This window comes from Monodelphis domestica, chromosome 7 (genome assembly GCF_027887165.1).
Source record: "Monodelphis domestica isolate mMonDom1 chromosome 7, mMonDom1.pri, whole genome shotgun sequence".
Taxonomy (NCBI): Eukaryota; Metazoa; Chordata; class Mammalia; order Didelphimorphia; family Didelphidae; genus Monodelphis; species Monodelphis domestica.
In genome coordinates, this window is record NC_077233.1 from 229,191,810 (window position 1) to 229,211,635 (window position 19,826).

The following is a 19,826-nucleotide window of genomic DNA, read 5'->3' on the forward strand; positions in this document are numbered from 1 at the left end:
ATCATCCCACAATGTCTGTGTACAATGTTCTCTTGCTAACCAAACTTTCTTTTTAAACCCTTACCTTCTGTCTCAGAATCAATACTGTGTATTGGTTCCAAGGCAGAAGAGCAGTAAGGACAATGAGGGTTAAAGTGACTTGACCAGGGTTACACAGCTAGGAGTGTCTAAGCCACATTTGAACCCAGGACTTCCCATCTCTAGGCCTGGCTCTCAATCCCCTGAGCTACCCAGCTGCCCCCTAACCAAACTTCCTTCCATCTCCTAATCCTAACCCAAACTTTCTCTTCCCGAAGCCACTCTTTTACTCATTTCCCTGACTCACAAGGCCAGAAGAAAGGATGCTACTTTTAAATCATTCCTTTCTATACCAACAAACCTCAATAACCTTTCCTCTGTTGAGGTCCTTGTTACTCTCATTCACCAACAAACCCATAAACCGACTCTGGCCTTCTGCTCTCTCTTCCTGAATTGCTACTACTAGTGTTTCTAGTACAATGTTAAAAAATAGAGGTGATAATGGGCACCCTTGTTTCACTCTTGATCTTACTGGGAAGGCTTCTAACTTATCCCATTGCAGATGATACTTCCTGATGGCTTTAAATACATACTGTTAATTATTTTTAGGAAAGGCCTATCTATTCCTATGCTTTCTAGTGTTTTCAATAGGAATGAGTGTTAATCATGTGATTTCTGTTGGTTTGGTTGTTGATATAGTCAATTATATGGACGGTTTTCCTAATATTAAACCATTCCTGCATTCCTGGTATAAATTCCACCTGATCATAGTAAATAATCCTTGTGATAACTTGCTGAAGTCTTTTTGCTAATATTCTATTTAAAAATTTTGCATCTATGTTCATTAAACTTCTTTTCTCTCAATAGTATCAAACAAATAGACAAGGTGCTACACATTACATAGAGATCTCTGTGGGCTTTAGACTTACAAAACTATATATTAATACTATCTATTCTTTATTTTTACTTATTTTGTTAAATATTTACCAATTACATTTTAATCTTATTTCAGCCATACTCAGGAGTGTTATGGGTACTCATGGCACTGGGTTGGATGTCTCTACTCTATCCCACTCACATCCTAACATTCGCAGACACTTTAAATGTTCTCAATGTTCTAAATGTTTAGAGTATATCTCTATCAAACTGATCATACAATTCCTCAATTCCAGTTGCTTACTTTCTGTAACTGACACCAACTACAAACCAAATCTGATCATTTTCAAGACTTAGGACTTTTGACAATTCTGTTCTCTAATTATGACAATCTTCAAGAAAACAACAGCTTTAATTTGTATAACACTTAAAATACATCACATCATTTTAACCTTACAAAAACCCTGTGAAACAGGTGATATTATCATCCCAATTTTCTGAAAATAAAGTGTTTTTTAGGTGGAAAATAAATCCAGGTCTCCTGTCTCTAAACCCAACAATCAATCTACCACTTCAAATTATCTTTCTACCTCTCCCAGTTTCTCATTCATGTCTACTCTTTGTTCTAACCATGACTATAATCCCTGGAACCAACCATATTCTTTCTCAGTCTTCCCCTACCAGTGAGTCCATATCCAAGAGTGACTCATGTTCCCCTAATTTCTATCTGAAAATTTAGTATTTCCTAGTTTCTGCCTGAAAATTCTTACCCTGATCACTACTACCTTCTACTAATCTTGACTTGCAAAATCTTATTTATGAATTAGCCCTACCTTATGATTGCTTTGTCACTACTTCAGGTCTGGCTGCAGAAAAATCATGAAACTGAGCTTTCCAACAGTAAAAATGTATGATTCATTAACTAAATTGGGCATTCCCTGTTGTTCAATAACTCTAATCTGCCATTATCAACTTACTATCTCATTCTCTTTGACAAAGATTTCAAACCTTTTCTTCTCTCTTCTAGTTTCTAACCATGCCTTCTCCTACCCTAATAAATCAGATGGCCAAGCCTCCTACTTCTCTAAGAGGACTAAAACCATAATTGAGTACTTTTAGTTTACCCTTTCCATTCTTCAAAAACATCTTAATCTATCACATTTCCATCCCTTAAATCAAAGGAGTGATGACATTCTTCGCTAAGGAGATGATCATTGTACCCTTGATTCCATTCCTTCTTACATCCTCTAGGAGTTTGTTGCAGTAGTCCTCTACATTCTTTTCTTCACCATCCCCCTTATTCCTCTTTTTTTTTCCTCCTATGTTATAGGTGCTTAGAATTAAAGAGAATACAATCCAAACATTTCTTAATCATTATTTATGAAGCAGAGTACTGAAGAGACAAAAAAAAAAATTTGATCTAATTATAATTTAAGAACACCAAAACATCCACATGTTGAGGTTTGATTATTTTCATCACCTTAATGAGTACTAGATTTGTGCTTTCCCATTTGCCCACACACATACTCGGGTCTCTCCAAGACTAACAGAGCCTTCATTAAACCCTATTAAATTTAGCTATATCCCAACTCTCTTCCTCACCCCAACTTCAGCCTTCTGGGAGGCAGAGTCCAAAAAATTCAATAAGCATCTGTTAGGTGCAAGATATTGTGTTAGAAACTAGAGATCAAAGGGATTACAAACAAAAATGATATAGTCTCTACTTTCAAAAGAGTTTACATGTTCCTAGGAAATCAAATACAAACCACACAAAGTAATTTTCAAATACAATGAATTTATTAACACAGAAGTTTCAAAGAACAGAGTGGGAGGGCAGGGTGGGGTGGATTTGGGGCCCAGGAAGAAAAGGACAGACATGGATGTGTATGAAGTAAAAGAGCCTCAGTCTAGACAGTCAATAACTCATAATCACAAAGATTCTGAGTGCAGTCATCCATAGACCATTATAATTGTCATAAGGTTATAGCAAGTTTGAAGTACTGAACTTTCAACACCAGCTGGGTCAGCCCTGTCCCAAAGATACTCAGATTATCTCTCTTCTCTCTCTCTCAAAGAGAAGCTCTCTCAGTTAAAAGTATCAAAGGGATTAAAGTCCATATGGAAATGTCTCTTACTTGTTCATCATCATAGATTGTTACTCTCTACCTTTGATCTCATCTGATATCCTTATCCTTCCTCTATACAGAGAGTAGAAAAGAGATTAATGAGTCCCATGAAGCCCCTGTCAACCAAGAGCCTGGCCATCTATGGCTATAGCCATCTAACAGGCTTTCTGATCTACACTTCCCATCCTTCATCTTATACTAACCAATCCAACCTTCATACCACCACTAGAAATTTTAACTGCACATTCTACACACTCACCATTATAATCAAAATTATTTAATTCTCCACCCTCTCAACACATAACTACTCTTCAATCTCCATGTCTTTGCTCACTGTCTGAGATATCCTCACTTCCTTTTTATTAAATTCCTACCTATTCTTTAAAACCCAACTCATGGAGGCGGAGTCAAGATGGTGGCATCGTGCAGCAAACGTTCAGACCTCTGAAAACCTTTCCTTACCAATTACAAACTAAATGCTCCTAGGGGACTGAAAATCAAACCTAACAATAAGACAGAGCCAAGGAACTCTCCTGCTGGACTCAACTTAAAAGGTAGCCGGTCGGTCCCTCCCTCCCTCCCTCCCTCCCCCCCCCCCCCCCCCCCCCCCCCCCCGTCAGAATTTGAGAACACTTGGGTTTAAGGGGAAGGAAGAAGGAAGGTCTCAGGAAACCTCGCCCACCTAGAGGGCTAAACCTCCAGAGGCAGTTGGAACCTCTGGGCTGGCAAAGGCACTGGTCTGGAGAGAGTACCTTCAGGGCAAAGCTGTGCTAGGCTCAGAGCATCCAACACAGGCAGTGGAGAAGCATATAGAGGAGGAACACAGAGAGGGAGGCATAGTTGCAGCAGCAAAGACACTCCATATTGCCGCCCCCTTCCCTACTGCTGACCCCTTCCTGAGGTTTTGTCACATCTAGCAACCTGGCCGGACTTAATCCCAGCAAAGCTTTCAGAGGGCAGGGAAGCTCAAACTCCAACATCCCTCCCCCACAGGCTGCTGGACTTAATCCCCATCAAAGCCTCCAGAGGACAGAGAAGCTCAAGCTCCAACACCCCTCCCCTACAGACTGCACTGAGAGATTTGCTGACAAAACTCCAAGGCTGAAGACAGAAAGAAAAGCCCAAAAACCGTAAAAAAAAAAAAATGAGAGGAGCAAGAGCTCAGGCAACTGCAGGGAGTAAAGAAGGGGTAAATATGAGCAAACAACAGAAAAAGAAAAAGAAATTACAATTGACAGCTTCCATACAGGCAATGAACAAAGAGCAAATGGAACAGAGAAGGATGAGGGAATACCAAGTAAAATCCAACTCATATGTTGCTTTCCCCCTGAAGTCTTCTGATTCTTCCCCTCAAGTTATGCCCTTCTGCCTTACACTTGAGTCCTTTATATTATTTATACATATTATTTATATATGCTTATATATTATTATTATTGTTGTTGCTGCTGTTGTCCAATTCTGTGGTGCCATTTGGAGTTTTATTGAGAAAGATATAGGAATAGTTTGCCATTTCCTTCTCTAGCTCATTTTATAGGTGAACAAATTGAGGCAAACAGGATTAAGTGACTTGCCCAGGGTCACACAGATAGTAAGTGTCTGAGACAGGGCCAGAGCTCAATCCATTATGCCCACATTGGCAAAGCCCTGGTATGCGTGCCAGCAAGCTGCTCCATTTCTACTCTTCCCAATGCCCCAGGACATTTTTTTCATGCCCCACTCCTCTGTCTAGCCACCCAAAGCAAGCACTTTCTCCCGCAATTCTCTCTAGTAATGGAAGGGGGAGGAAGAGGGAGGGCTCACAGACAGCTTGAATTTGCCCTCTAGGTACTCAAACTGGGAAAAGATTTGCCAATCCTGCATTATGCCATCTAGCCGACCTTTTATAATATACATCTCTAATAATACTTAACCTATAATATCTGTTGGTCTTCTCCCTCTATTAAGTGGTAAGCTACTTGAAGATAGGTCTTAATTAAACTTTTTATTTTCTCTAAATACAAAGTACAGTGCTTTGTAAATATATGGGTTTCTCCTGCTCCTACAGATGACCTTATAGATTAAATCTTACTTTTCATAAGGGATAATATGCCATTTCCCCTTTTCTCCTCCCTGTAAAACTGAATTGACATAGGCCAAGGAAAAGACTTTTCTTTCACTAGAAATATGATAGATCATATTGGTAGGAGGATTGGTAGGCTCTAAAAAACAAAGTAAAAATTTGATACTTAAAAAAAAATTTTAAATACACACTAAAAACCCACATACAAGGCCATTTTACAAATGAATATTCCAGACATCTGAGTAATGGTTCCTATCCTCTCTTGTTTCACAGTCTGTAAAAACTTCAACAGGAGTTTTTATATTGATATATAACAGTATATCTATTCAAGACCTCATAACAGGGTACATGCAGGGTTAGGGTTAGGGTTTTATTAAAAAACTGAACATGTTCTAATGAACATTCAAACACCTGTAGGTTTCTACAGGTTATCCCAGGATCACACTAAAGATTTAAAACCATAAAATTGGAAGAACAATAAGTTGCAAAGAAGCCCCCTAGCTCTAGTAGGAGACAAAGCCCAAAGGAAGAAAGCAACTAACTAGTGGTCATTAATTGAGTACAGGAGTTTGAGTCAGGAAGATATGAGTTCAAATTCCACCTCAGATACTTCCTACCTATATGAAACATAGGTAAAAATGAGAATGATACTCATTTTACAAGTTTGTTCTGAAAAACCAAATGAAGTACAATATGTAAAGCATTTTGCAAACCTTAAAATGCTATGCAAATAGTAACTAATATTAGCTAATATACAGAAGTTATTGTGCAATTTCAATAAAACCAGGCCACTAGTTGGGAAACATTAATGTAGTCATCCCCCCTCCCTCGCCCAATTCCCTATTAAGGAATGTCAGTCTTAAACCTGGAGGAGAGGGGGGTCCAAAAACATCTATGGGTTTTCTACTAGTCCCATCTTTTCACTGCCAATCCAACTGGTTTCTTTAGGAATTCTAGAAATTTATAATATTGGAAGAAATGAATATACAGTACAGTTATTTAATCAAGGGTTACTCCCTCTACTATGTCTAATATTATGGTAATACAGAAATCTAACAATCATCTTTTTTCACAGCATCACAGAACTGGAAATATCCTTATATCTTACCAAGAAAATGCCTTCTACATCATCTCCAACAAGAAGTCATCCATCCACAATAGCCAATCTCCCCCTAGCGAAGGAGAACTTAACACCTCCCAGGACCCATTCCACTTATCATTTAGAAGTTCTTTACATGGAACTAAAAATCTGCTTCTCAGGGGCAGCTGGGTGGCTCAGTGGATTGAGAGTCAGGCCAAGAGACTGGAGGTCCTAGGTTAAAATCTGGCCTCAGACACTTCTCAGCTGTGTGACCCTGGGCAAGTCACTTAACTCCCATTGCCTAGCCCTGGTAAGGTTTGGTTTTTTTGGGGGGTTTTTTCAACCCTTACCTTCCGTCTTGGAGTCAATACTGTGTATTGGCTCCAAGGCAGAAGAGTAGTAAGGGCTAGGCAATGGGGGTCAAGTGACTTGCCCAGGGTCACACAGCTAGGAAGTGGCTGAGGCCAAATTTTAACCTAGGACCTCCTGTCTCTAGGCCTGGTTCTTAATCCACTGAGCTACCCTGCTGCCCCCCTGGTAAGGGTTTTTTAAAAATAAAAAAATTTTAAAAAAATTAAATAAAATAAAAAAATAAAAATCTGCTTCTTTGAGACTTCCAAACCATTTGTTCCCAGTTCTCACTTCTAGGGTCAATCTTTCAACCAAGTGATAGTACTTCAAACTCTCAAAGACAGTTATGTCTCTCTCTAATTCTAGCTAAACTTACTAGAAAATTAGCTGTATAGGAACCATCCTTTTTCTAATGTTTTAGCATTTTGTTGTTGTTAGTCATTTTTCAGTCCTCTCTTACTCATCTGGACCCCATTTGGAATTCTAGATTTTTCTGGCAAAGGTTTTGCCATTTCCTTCCCCATCTCATTGAACATATGAGGAAACCAAGACAAATAAAGTTAAATGACTTGCCCAGGGTCACACACAGCTAGTATGTGTCTGATAAGAGATTTGAACTCAAGATGATTCCTCCTAATTTTAGGCCTGGCATTCTATCCACTGTGCCACCTATTTGCACTTTGCCAGGAATCAAAGTCAAGCTCACTAGCCTATATTTGCAAACTTGCCTTTCTTCTTGTTGTTGGGTTGTTTAGTTTTATGTATTGGTTCTAAGACAGAAGAACAGTAAGGGCTAAGCAATGAGGGTAAAGTGACTTGCCCAGGGTCCCATAGCTAGGAAGTGTATAAGGCCAAATTTGAGCCCTAAAACTTCCATTTCCAGGCCTGGCTCTCTATCCATTAAGTCACCGTCTATTCTAGTTGCCCTCCATTTTATTTTTAATAATAATAAAACAGGGCCTTTATCCTTCTCTAGTTCTGCAGCAGTCAGTCAATAAACATTTATTAAGCTCCTATTATGTGCCAGGCATGATGCTAACTCTTTTCCATTCTCCATAATATTTCAAGGATAACTAGCAGTGGCTCAGCAAGCATTTACCAATAATTTTGATATCCTAAGCCTGTGATTTGTAGCTTGTTTAGATATTATGAATTGAATTCACAAAGGGCAACTATGTGCTTTGCTATTATCTCTTTACTTACTTTAGGCTTCAACTCACAATTAGTCATCTTTGTTCTGCCCTTTACAGTCATTCTCCTTGACAGAGAAAACAGAAATAAAATAACACATGGAGTAGTTCTGCCTTTTTTCCATTCTCCATCAGCAGATGTTTGGCTTCTACACCACACAAGAACATGCTGTGGCCCTCCCCTCCGCCAAACCTAAACCCAGGATAAGCTGACTTCCTAAAATCTTATCATATGAAAAATGTGGTTTGGTTATTCTACACCTCAATTCAATCTCAGTTGTCTCACCCCTCTGATAGGGGGGCTAAAGGGTAGAGCATTAAACTCTTCCAAAGGCTTCCTTCACTTCTTCCCTTTCTTAGGAGTCTCTCTCCAGGAGACAGTAAGCTTCTTGAGTGTGAGGATTGTCTAACTATATCCCCAGGGTTTAGTACCTTGCTTGGCATAGTAGGGGAGATTAACAAAATTTTTAAAAATGTTTCTTGAATTGAATTTAAGTGGTCTGATACCTTACTATCAGCCAGCCCCAAGTAGTACACCTTTCTTTCCTTGTTTTTCCCTTGGGTCTAGCTATATAAAATAGATCTGGATCCAATATACTGTACTATCATCTGGCCTGTCTTCTTGACTCATCTTCTGAACTTGAAGAAGAGTTATTATCCTAACCTTTATCTCATATTTTAAACATGAGGCCTTCTCTGATCTCCCAACACTAGTTCTCCTCCCACTTTCCCTACCAAAAAATGAAACAAAACAACAACAAAAAAATCCTTGTATTTTTCTTTTAGATTAAATCTGTTTTCTGGTATAAGGAAATCTAGAGGAGAAAACTTCTTATATCAAGATCTGCTCTTGCTCTCCAATTCTTGGTCTTCAAGAGTTAGTGGCCTAAGGCACTGGGAAATTAAGTGACTTGACCAGTGACACTGTTAGTGTCAGGGAGAACTAGCTGCCAGGCTTGTATTTTTTCATCTATATTCTGTATTTATGACTACACATTGTTTCCCCCATTATAACATGAGCTCCTTAAGGATGGGAACCATTTCATTTTTGTCTCTATCCCAAATTTCTAGCACAGTGCTCAGAACACAGTAGGCACCTAATGGTCAATAACTGATATAAAAAAAAAAAAGACCAGAATTGGGGCTGTATAACCCTAGTAATCTTTTTAACTTTTTGTAATTTCAGTGTGTAGGGGCACCAAGGTCCTCTCACTCTTGATAATACTAAAGTGACAGTAGAAAGAATGCTGAATTTGGAGACACAGGATTTAGATTCAAATTCTCCCTCTGTCATTTGTATGACCTTGGGAAAATTGGTAGCTTCCCCAAACCTTAGTTTCCTTATCAATAAAATGAGATTGCCCTGATTATCCCTAATATTGCTTCCAGCTCTAAATCTATGATCCTATATTCATTTATACATAAGAGTAAGTATTGGCTTTAAATTATGGGGGGAAATGGTCATAAAAATAACGACCTAGTTCACTAGTAGCCTCATTTAGGATATTCACTCACTGCTACAACTAAGATTTTAATATAGACTATGGGAGCAGCTGGGACATAAACAATAGGGTCTTTTATTGAGAATTTCAAGAGCCTCCAATAGCAACACCTAGGAGAAAAATATGGACTCCTGAAATACAGATTGATGGATGTAAAAAACCTTAATGGAATTCATATTAGGAAGAGATCCTTCATTTGAGGTTTCAAGAAATTGTACAGAGCTAAGATTTTACTTTCCAGTCTTATATGCAGAGTTTGCCATCAGTCAATGATGTAGTGCAGAAGTAAAAAAAGAAAATTATCAAGCAAGAGTCTAGAGCAAAGATGGCAAGCCTATGGCACCTGTGCCAAAAAGGGTACATAGAGACCTCTCTGTGGGCACACCTGCAGTACCCTGCCTGAGTTTGTTACTAAAAAGTCAGAAGGGCTGGAGTAGAACTCCCCCTCTCTATGTGCCCGAGGATATTCCTCACTTCACCAGCCCCTCTGCCCAGCAGCCCAATGGGAGCACTTCCTCCTTCCCTTGTCTGGTGGGGGACTCACATTCTGCGTGAGGGTGTGGCACAGATGGTAGCCTATTGAGTCTGTGGGGAAGGTTATTCCCATTTTGGAATTGGAGAAGAACTAGGTTTGAGGGGAGCATTGCTCACAGCATGGCACATAGCAGGAGAGGAGCAAAGTGCTGGGGCCCCTATCCTTCCTCTCCACACAAACCTCTCTGCCCAGCAATCCAATGAGAGGGCTTCCTCCCTCCCCTGTCTGGAATGGGAGTGGGCAGGCAGGTGTGGGTGCATGACACTAGGTCTCTGGGGGAGAGGGCATTGCACTTGGTCTAGGGGGCGAGATGTGGGGAGGGTTCAGCACTCTGTTTCTAAAAAGTTCATCATCTGGGGCAGCTGGGTAGTTCAGTGGATTGAGAACCAGGCCTAAAGACTGTGGAGGTCCTAGGTTCAAATCTGCTCTCAGTCACTTCCCAGCTGTGTGACCCTGGGCAAGTCACCATTGCTTAGCCCTTACCACTCTTCTTCCTTGGAACCAATACATAATATTGACTCCAAGACGGAAGGTAAGGGATTAAAAAAATAAATAAATAAATAAAATGTTCACCATCACTGGTCTAGACCTTTGGCTGACAGGTCTGTAGTATTATGGATTCATGCCAACTCAGGGGAGAATTCTATGGTTTCTCTAAGGGGATTCAGGCACTGGAAATTTTAATAAGAATCCAAAACTTATCATTTGGCACAACTTGGATGATCTTTAAATGTGATTTCCAAGTTGTATGAAAAATAACACCAAAATAGGCAGGTATATATTTAAAATAATGTGTTTTATACTGGATTTATCAGTGATGGCAATGGGAAATCCTGGGTCTAGGAATCTGTTTAAAGGGGAGGAGAAAAAAATCATGTGTACTTGTGATTTTTGTCATTATACTTTAATAATTTGGGGTGCTGAATATTATTTGTTCTCTTTTCAAATATTCCTTTTAAAGAAACGGGTTGTTAGATTTAACCCAGATCTGTAACAATTTTGTTTCAATTGAGTATATCATTAAATGACTATTATTACAAAGTAGCTAAATCCTGAGGCTTATTGGCTCTTAAATTCCAGAAGCTCCAAGACAATGGTTTTAATTTTAAACACTAAGCTCTTCCACAGGCAAATCATCAAAAAGATCCAGATCAAAAGGTGTGTTCTGGTTCAAACTGCATAGATTGACATGTGACATCTATGAGTGTCCCATAGTTTGCTTCGTTTCACAGACAACCAAACTCTGCTACCTGTAATAAAGAAAAAGCTGCTAACTGAAAAAGATAGTTTATAAACACTGAAGATGTAGGGTATAGGTCACGTATGCACTCAGAAGGAAAGATATAGATATAGTTATAAATACCCTTCCTTATACATTTATCCTTAGAAAAAAAGAACTGAAGGCTCCAGTTTTCAAAACGGACACATTTAGTTACACTTAGTTGTTTTTAGTATTATTGCCAAAGAGGTGTTTTAATCTATGAGCATGCCTTCAACTTATAAACCATTTTGTTTTTAAACCATTACTTTCTGTTTTAGTAACAACTCTAAGACAGAAGGGCAAGGGAAAAGCAAACATGACTTGCCCAGGGTCACACAGTTAAGAAGTATCTGAGGTCATATTGCAGCCCAGGTCCTCCCAATTCCATACCTGATGCTCCACTGAGCCACCTACCTGTCTCTACTGTAGGGCACTTTTAAAGAACAAACATTGCCAAAATTTTTTCTTATGAATATACTTTGCCAGTGAATCTCAAAAGAAGAATCAGAAAAATAGATCATGTAAAGTATAGATTTAATTGACCCTTTCTTTCCAGCCTTGATACAAAGTGCAATTATCTAGGTAAATGCAACACTTCATAAAAATTATTATTTGTGAAAAGGGGGGAAACTACAACCCTTCACAGTTTTTCCATGTACAAAATAACTAACATACATACTTAGAATCCAAAATTTCATGATACTAAATTTCAAATTTATAAGTGCAGGATGGTTCATATGCCAATGTTAACTATTGTAGCAAGTCTATACAATATATATGGAACAAAACAAACTCTACCCTGAAATCCTTAACTGATTCCCCTTCATTTCCATTTTAGTTTCCACACATCCATTTCCTTGGCTGATTTTCACTTTTATTCATAAAAGCACTAAAAGGGTTAGAATTTTCATTATGTGCATTTATTCATCTCAAAAGAGTATTTTAAGTCAACATTCTAAGGTCCTCCCTGAACAATCTGATGGTACTAGATAATTTCTCAGTATGGAGAAATTATTGGTAAAAATTTAAGAGCAATTATAATGAAAATAACTTTATATCGGAGAATCATATTTAAATATCTAGTACTTGAAACCAGTAACAATTGTCCCCATGATATTTCAGCTCTGAAAGCAAGTTCACAGCAAAAGAAACATCTGTTGAGTTTTTTGTTTTGTTTTTTGCTTTACAGCTATACTTCTAAATTTGCCTCATAAAACAAGAACTGCTTAATCGTTTTTATAAGTTTGGAAATAAACTTTTCACTATGAAAACATGTATTACAAACATATGCATGCAACTATTATAAGTATTAGGAAGCAAACTAGATTTACTCATAACTACTAATTGCTAAGTCACTATTTATCTATCACCTGTCATTTCTATTCATAGTTCTCTGCCTTTTCCTGTTTATCCTTAAGTATTCTTTCTAGAGCAGTTATAGATATAGCACTTAATATTTAGAGGGTTTTTTTTAATCAATCCCTAGCAATGATTATGGTTTTGCAATTTAAGAAGTATCTATCCCAACTTTTTCTGGTCTACGATAATCACCTAACAATGAAAATGGAATATCTAAGGACTAAAGAAATACAGAATTCAAATTTAAAAAAATTATTATAAACTAAATGCCAAAGATCCACATATTTCTCCAGAGTAGCTTCATCATTTAGGGAACAAACTTTTTCTGAAAATTATTTTGTGTGTTTTAGTGAGGAATTCAAAACTATACCTGAGTACAAATCCTATTAGTAAAAATTAATTACTTTTACCCCATCCCTGGTGCAACAAGGATAAAAAAAAAACATGTCATAAAACAGTGATGTAACATGACATATCTTATTACACCAACAACTTAAAATTTTTAAAAAGATAAAATGTTGTATACCTGACATTTATCGGTAATATCTCTGGAAGGCTTCCAAGAGTCTAGGACTCTTCTAAAATGGGTGATGTTAACAATATTGGCAAATCTCAAATATTTTAGTCCTAACTTAAGACTTCCATAATCAGTGAAAGAGCAATTGATCATGTTCAATCTACAATATACCATAAACCTGAAAAATGTACTTTGATAGAATTCTTTTAAGAGGCCTTATTGAAATAACTTCTTTGGTCTCTCACACTGCCTCTGGCAAATACATATAATAAAGTTTAAATGAGTTTCTCATTTTTCCAGAGAAGACTGAAGGATATTATCCGAAATCCTTTACACATTTTAGAGCATATACAGTACAAAGGCGTCAGCAGAGTAACTGGTGTGTTCGGTGGCTCATACCATAACGCTGAAATTTCTTTGAACACTGTGTTTTCAGCTCTTCAAGAATTATAACCTAAACCATACTACAAGAAGAAAAGGAAACCAGGCTGGATAGAATTCGGTTTTTAGTTTTCTTGAAATTTGTCTATAGTACCAGGTGTGTTCCTTTCCACATCACTGGCCCTGAAGTTCCAATCCTGCAACCTGATAGTAGAGAAGCCAAGCTTTTGAATATTTAGGTCCCCAAAGTGAATAGGTGGCAAATCTCTAACAATAAACTCACCAGGGACAGAACAATACCACCTACTCCCTCTTCTCAGCCTTGAAAACCAGACTTGGGCATTGATAGTGGTGGGGGCTCTGAAGCATTAGTAGTTCTGAGTTGAGTGGGGAGTGTGTATGCGTTTTTGTATGCGGGGTGGGGGAAGTGGGGCAAGCTAGGATAGGGAACAGAGGAGAGGTGGGAGAAGAGAAGAAAAGGCCATTTTTCTTCTTCTACACATTGTAAACGATTCCAGTCAGCGAAGCACCCACTTTCTTCCTTAACAAAAGGTCCCCTCCTCTCAGGGAGTCTGGGGCTGAGAAGAAGGGTCAGATCTGGGCAAAAAAAGAGTTTTGGGAGGGGGAGAGACGAGGGAGAGAAACGGGGAAGGAGGAGAAATTGTGTGTATGGGGGTGCTACTGCAAGTGGAGGGCGTCCGAGTTTTGGGAGGGGAAGCAGAGTGTGTGGGGGTGGGGGGTGGGGAGTTGTGTGTAGGTGTGGGAATGCTGCAAATGGAGGGAGGGTTCTGGGTTTGGGGAAGGAAGGGGTGCAGTATGTGTATGGAGGGGGGGCTGCAAGTGGGGGCGTCCGAGTTTTGGGAGGGGGAGCCGTGTGCGGGTGAATGAAAGTGCTGCAAGTGGTCAGAGGTTTTTTTGGGGGGGTGGGGAAGGCAATAGTGTGAGTGAGTAAGTGTGTGTGTATGTATGCTTGGAGAGGGAGGAGTACGGCAAAGGGTGGGGGTGGGGGGGCGTCCGGTATTCCATTGGGAAGTCTAGAATCAGCTCGTAAAACTTTCTGGGGAGGGGGAGAGCGACTGGAGGGGAAAGGGCCCGCCCCCTTCTCCAGCCCGCGGCTTCCTTAGCTAGGCTGGGGGAGGGGGGACAGCAAGGTTGAACTTGACCGGGTGCCCCCTCCCCAGCCCCAGCTCTCACAATGGCAGCGTCCCCCTTCCCAGTCTCTGTCCCTGGCCGGAACACAAGCACACACATCGCCCCCCACCCCCACCCCACACACCCCAGGACGGCCGCACGGGCCGGGCCGGGGTCCCGGAGAGCCCCTCCCCACCTGGTGGTTGTCCTTCCTGCTGCCCGCGGCGGCCGGCTCCCCGGGGCCGCCACTCATCATGTTCATGTAGAGGGAGCGGGCAAGAGGACTCCGCAGGGACGGGCCGGTGCCCGTCCACATCCTCCTCGCCAGCCACAGCGAGACCAGGGTGAAGCCCAGCCAGCCCAGAAACAGTCTCATGGGGGGCCGCGAGGCGGCGGGGTCGGGGTGGCTCCGCGGCTCAGCCCCGCCGAGAAGGAGGCGAGGAAGAGGAGAAGGAGGCGCCGCCGCCGCTGCTGCCGCTGCCACTGCTGCCGCTGCCGCCGTCGCTGCCCCCGCCGCCGCCGCTGCCCGCCGCGGCGACTCTCTCCATCGCGCCCAACTTACCCATCCAGCCCCTCCGAGGCTCTGGTGGGGGGTGGGGAGAAGCGGCCGGCAAACACACCAGCACGCCTCCCCCTCCCCCTTCTCTCGGTCCCCCCCGCACCTCTTCCCTCCTGCCGGCGGAACGTAGTTTCCGGCACTAGCAGTTTCCACCCGACATGCATTTCTAGAGGCACACGGTGGCTTCCCAGTTGTGGTGGCTGGACTCGTTATGTCTCGGGCTTTTGGCCGGACGCGGACAACGCGCGCGCGCGCCAAGAACGCCACCTCAGCCAATCAGCTCGTGCGGGCTCGTGCGCGGAGGCGAAGGGAACGCGCTTGCTTGCCCATAGGGGCCCTGCTTTTAGCCCGCTTCGACCCATTGTGTCTGGGCCATAAGCACGCCTGCCTGTCCTTTTTCTCTGTGCCCTGGACACAATGGGCCCTAGCGTTCTTAACATTGGCTTGTCGGCTTCAGGAAGGCACACGTTGTCCTCAAGGCCTGTTCACTTCTCGGCGGCTATGTAAGCTTCCGATCCCTCAGTAACCAGGAGCCGGGACAAGGGCAGGAGAACCACCCTTATTTCCCCCTTCACGGCCCATGCTGGCTCCGGGATTTTAGACATTGATCTGTTTGTTATTGGGACCGCGCTTTTCCGCTTACCCTTTTCTCGTTCAACTGTCCTTGGGCTAGTCACCTGTTTCTATTCATTGTTTCTTGGATTTTGCAGGCCGGCTGCCAAACAAAGCAGAACTTTCCCGGCCTCTCAGAGTACCCTTAGGTCGGCACCTGAGTTACAGGACTGGCACATGGGACGGTGGCACTACTGCCCTCACCTGTCTCTTCCACAACGTTTCATGGAAGTTGTCCACGGCTTGGAAACGGGATCCTAGAGCAGCTAAGCACTGCATTTACAAAGATCAGTTCTTCCCCACTTAAAGCCTAAAACTGTTCTCCAAACTGGAGAACCTCGCATTGTGTACTGCTTTTCCAGGTAGTAAATCTGTCAGGGCTCTTGAGGATAAAGCCGGGAAACCAGAGTGCTTTGACGCTTGTCACTTGAATCCACTTACCAGGTTGCGTGTGTGAAGTGATCTTGCGTACTTATTTGTGTCCCTCTTTAATTGTTGTTTAACAAGCAATAGTACTGATTTCCCAAACAGACTGCAAGGTGTTTTAGTTTCTAAAATCAGGAAAACCCAGCATGAAATATGTTAGTATTAAGTTAGTATTAGTCACTGACCCTGGGAAAATTACTTAACTCCAATTATCTAGCCCTTTACCACTCTTCTCACTTGGAGCTAATACTAAATATGGATTCTAAGACAGAAGGTAAAGATTTTAATTAATAAATAAATGGAATATAGAGCCAAGATGGTGGAGAAAAATTGAAGTGGTGAAAACTCCCATAACTACAGGATTTAACAGACCTGGCTGTCCTAGATAGGAGGCCCTCTATATTATGAAGTAAATGGTTTCAATGCACCACTGGGGAAAAAAAAAGTTTCAGCATTGGTTGCTGGGAGAAAAAAAAAAGAGAGATCCTTAGATGGTTGTGGAAGAAAAGGAGGGTTAATAGGGAGGGTTAATCTCATATTCAGCCATTAATTAGAAGAAATTTCCTCCTCTCGGTTCTCCCCATTTTAGATGAGCATTATGATGTCCCCAGACCACAGAGATGGAGCTACCTTGGAGGAGATGCCAATTAAAGAAAAGCCCCTTTTCCCAAAGTAAAGGAGTGAGGCCTCAATACCAAAAATGAGTAAACCAAAAAAATAAAGAAGTTATGATGCCAGAAATGACTAAGACACAAACCCAGAAGAAAATAACAAAGGCACCTACCATCAAAGTCTCATAGAAAAATACAGCTTGCCCACAAGATTGATTAGAATTCCTAAAATAAATGATTCAAGAGTTTTTAAATGAAAAATAAAAGCAAAAAAAGGATAAAATTGGAAAAGATAGAGCTATGGAAGAAAATTTTTGAAAAACAATTATAGCTTACCGAAAGAGGTATAAAACCTTAATCAAGTAGCAGATCCCCCTAAAAAGTAGAATGTTTCAAATGGAAGTTAATGACTCTAAGAGACAGAAAATATTGAAAAAGACTGAAAAATAAATAATTCATAAAAATTCGTATTGGGCAAATGGAAGTTAATGATTCCATGAGACATAAGGAAACAAAGAAAAAGATTAAAAATTAGAAGAAAATGTTAGCTCATTTTTTTAAATTGTCTTGGAAAACAGGTTTGTTTGTTTTTTAAGAATCTTGTGAATCAATGGACTACCTGAAACCCTACCCCCCAAAAAAGAGCCTGTATATCATATTTCAAGAAATCATAATAGAAAACTAGCCAGACAAATAAAGTAAAATGAAAATAGAAAGAATCCAATAGTCATTTACAAAAGAAAACTCCCATACGACTGAGGAGAGACTCTAAATGAACACTCTAATGCAAATACCAACAACATGGAAATGGATTCGAACCAAGAACACATGTGATACCCAGTGGAATCATGCATCGGCTACGGGAGAGGTGGTGGGAAGGGGTGGGAGGAAAAGAAAATGATCTTTGTTTCCAATGAATAATGTTTGGAAATGACCAAATAAAATAATGTTTAAAGTGGAAAAAAAAAGAAAGAAAACTCCCAGTAATGTCACTGCCAAAATCCAGAGCTCTCAGGTCAAAGAAAAAAATATTGTAAATACCCAGAAAGAATTCAAGAACCACATTCAGGATTACACAAGTTTTAGCAACTACCATTTTAAAAGTGTAGAGAATATGGAATTAAATATTCCAAAAAGCAAAACAGATAAGCCTATAAAACAAGAAAAACAGAGTATAATGTTACAAAGGGAAAAAAATTGATCTTCAAAGAAGTAAAAGACTTCCAAGAATTCCTTTAAAAAAGACCAGAATACATTAGTGATTTTGAAATAATAATGGAGGAGTCAAGAAAAACATAAAAAGGTAAAAACAAATAAATAATTGGAAGGGACTTTAAAAGGACAAAATATTTACATTCTAATGGGGGAGAGTACAACAAGGGTTCTTTCAAAACCTTACCTTTATCAAGAGTCATGAAATCAAATGAGACAGAGGGCCTAGGAATAGTTTTGTTATGTTTTGACATTGTTGAAAGAAGAAAAAGAGTAATGAAGGATACACTGTGGGAGAAAAGGGGAGGAAGCTTGGAAAACTTATATAATTGGAATGCTCAGGTAGAAGTTTATACAAAAGTGGAAGAGGCATAGGGAAAATAGGTATCACTTGAACTCCACATTCAATAGAACTAGTCATAAAAAGAGGATACACACACATTTATATCAAAGTTTTGTATAGAAGTACATTCAACTCAGCATAGATATGAGAAGAAGCAGAAAGAAAGGAAAGTGAGGACATAAGAGGGAGGATAGGTAGGTTCAAGAAATGATGAATCATAATCAGAATAAACCTAAGCTTGGAGAGGGAGTCATGCATGGGCGTTAAAAGGAAAGAAGGAAAGGGTAAAAATCTATAATAAAGAAGGGGTAGCTAGCAAAGAAAGAAGTAAAAGAGAATAGAATGGAGGGAAATACACAATTAACTGCCATGATTATGAATGTGAATAGGATAATAGAGGAAGGCATAATGGATTAAAAAGCAGAATATAACAATATGTTATTTACAAGAAGCACACTTGAAACAAAGATTCACATGGAATTAGGATAAGAAGCTGAAGCAAAACCTATTATGGTGAAGTTGAACTGAAAAAAGAAGAGGTAGCACTTATGTTCAGGATAGGCAACAGCAAAAACAATCTTTAAAAGAGAAAAATAGGGAAACAGTATTTTGCTGGAATTCAATATTTAAGACATATACACTAAATGGCATAACATCTAAATGCATAAAGGAAAAAACTAGTAAAATTATAATAGTGAAATCCTCAACATGCCAATCTTCAGAGCTAAACAATTCTAACTAAAAATAAGCAAAAACAATTCGAATAGAATTTTAGAGAAGTTAAATATGACAAATATCTGTCAATTTTTTAATGAGAAGAGAAAGAGTTCTAACGGTTTCTCAGTCATGGCAACTTTACAAACCTCAAATATACATTAAAACATAGAGTTACCAAAAATGCAGAAATGCAACAATATTTTAAAACATTCTTTAATGATGTAAAGGTTTACATGATACAAGATTCAACAAAAGGTCATTAAAGTATTAAAAATTAACTAGAAACTAACAGTCTTAAAAATTTGAACCAAAGAACAAATCCTAGGAACAATAGTTGTTCAATTAAAGATAATGCCAATGATGAGACAACATACGAAAAATTTTGGAGTACAGTCAAAACAGTACGTAGAACATATATATCTTAACACTATTATCAAAAAAGAGAGAAAAATAACAGATGGATGAATTGAGCATACAATCAGGAAAAAAAATAGGAAAACAACAAATATTTTTTTAAAATTCAACACCAAAATGGAAATATTGAAAGTGAAGAAATAGATTAATAAATCATAAAGCCAAAAAACTCAAAATAAATGAATAAAATTAAGATGGGGGAACAATAAAATAGATAAACAATTGGTTAATTTAACTTAAAAGAAGGGAAGATCAAATCATTAGTATCAAAAATAAAAAAGAATCCCTACAAATGAAGAAAAAATAAAGGATTTTATTGGAAATTATTTTGCTCAACTATATGTCAATAAAGCTGACAACAAATGAAATAAGGTGAATACTTATACAAAATATAAAATAACCAGAGTAATAGAACAAGAAATCAATATTTAAATGACTCATTCTCATTGGAAAAAAAATAACAACCCATAAATCAAATCCCAAAGAAAAAGTAACCTTGGATCAGATGGATTCACAAAAGAATTCTGTCAAACATTCAAAAAATA

General features: G+C 39.4%; 1 protein-coding gene across 3 annotated transcripts in view; it reads right to left on the minus strand.

The window, feature by feature from the left end:
* Positions 1-19,826, minus strand: part of METTL9 (methyltransferase 9, His-X-His N1(pi)-histidine) — a 67,476-nt gene that overhangs the window by 43,721 nt on the left and 3,929 nt on the right. The window contains exon 1 of one of the 3 annotated variants that reach the window (XM_007498252.3): positions 14,584-15,199. The exons of 1 other annotated variant lie outside the window; for it this stretch is intronic. In XM_007498252.3, coding sequence (XP_007498314.1) covers positions 14,584-14,763 — 180 coding nt within the window. In that variant the 5' untranslated portion in view covers positions 14,764-15,199. Of the gene's footprint in view, positions 1-14,583; positions 15,200-19,826 lie in introns of those variants that run through there. One more of the 3 variants, XM_001366926.5, reaches the window with a different exon arrangement.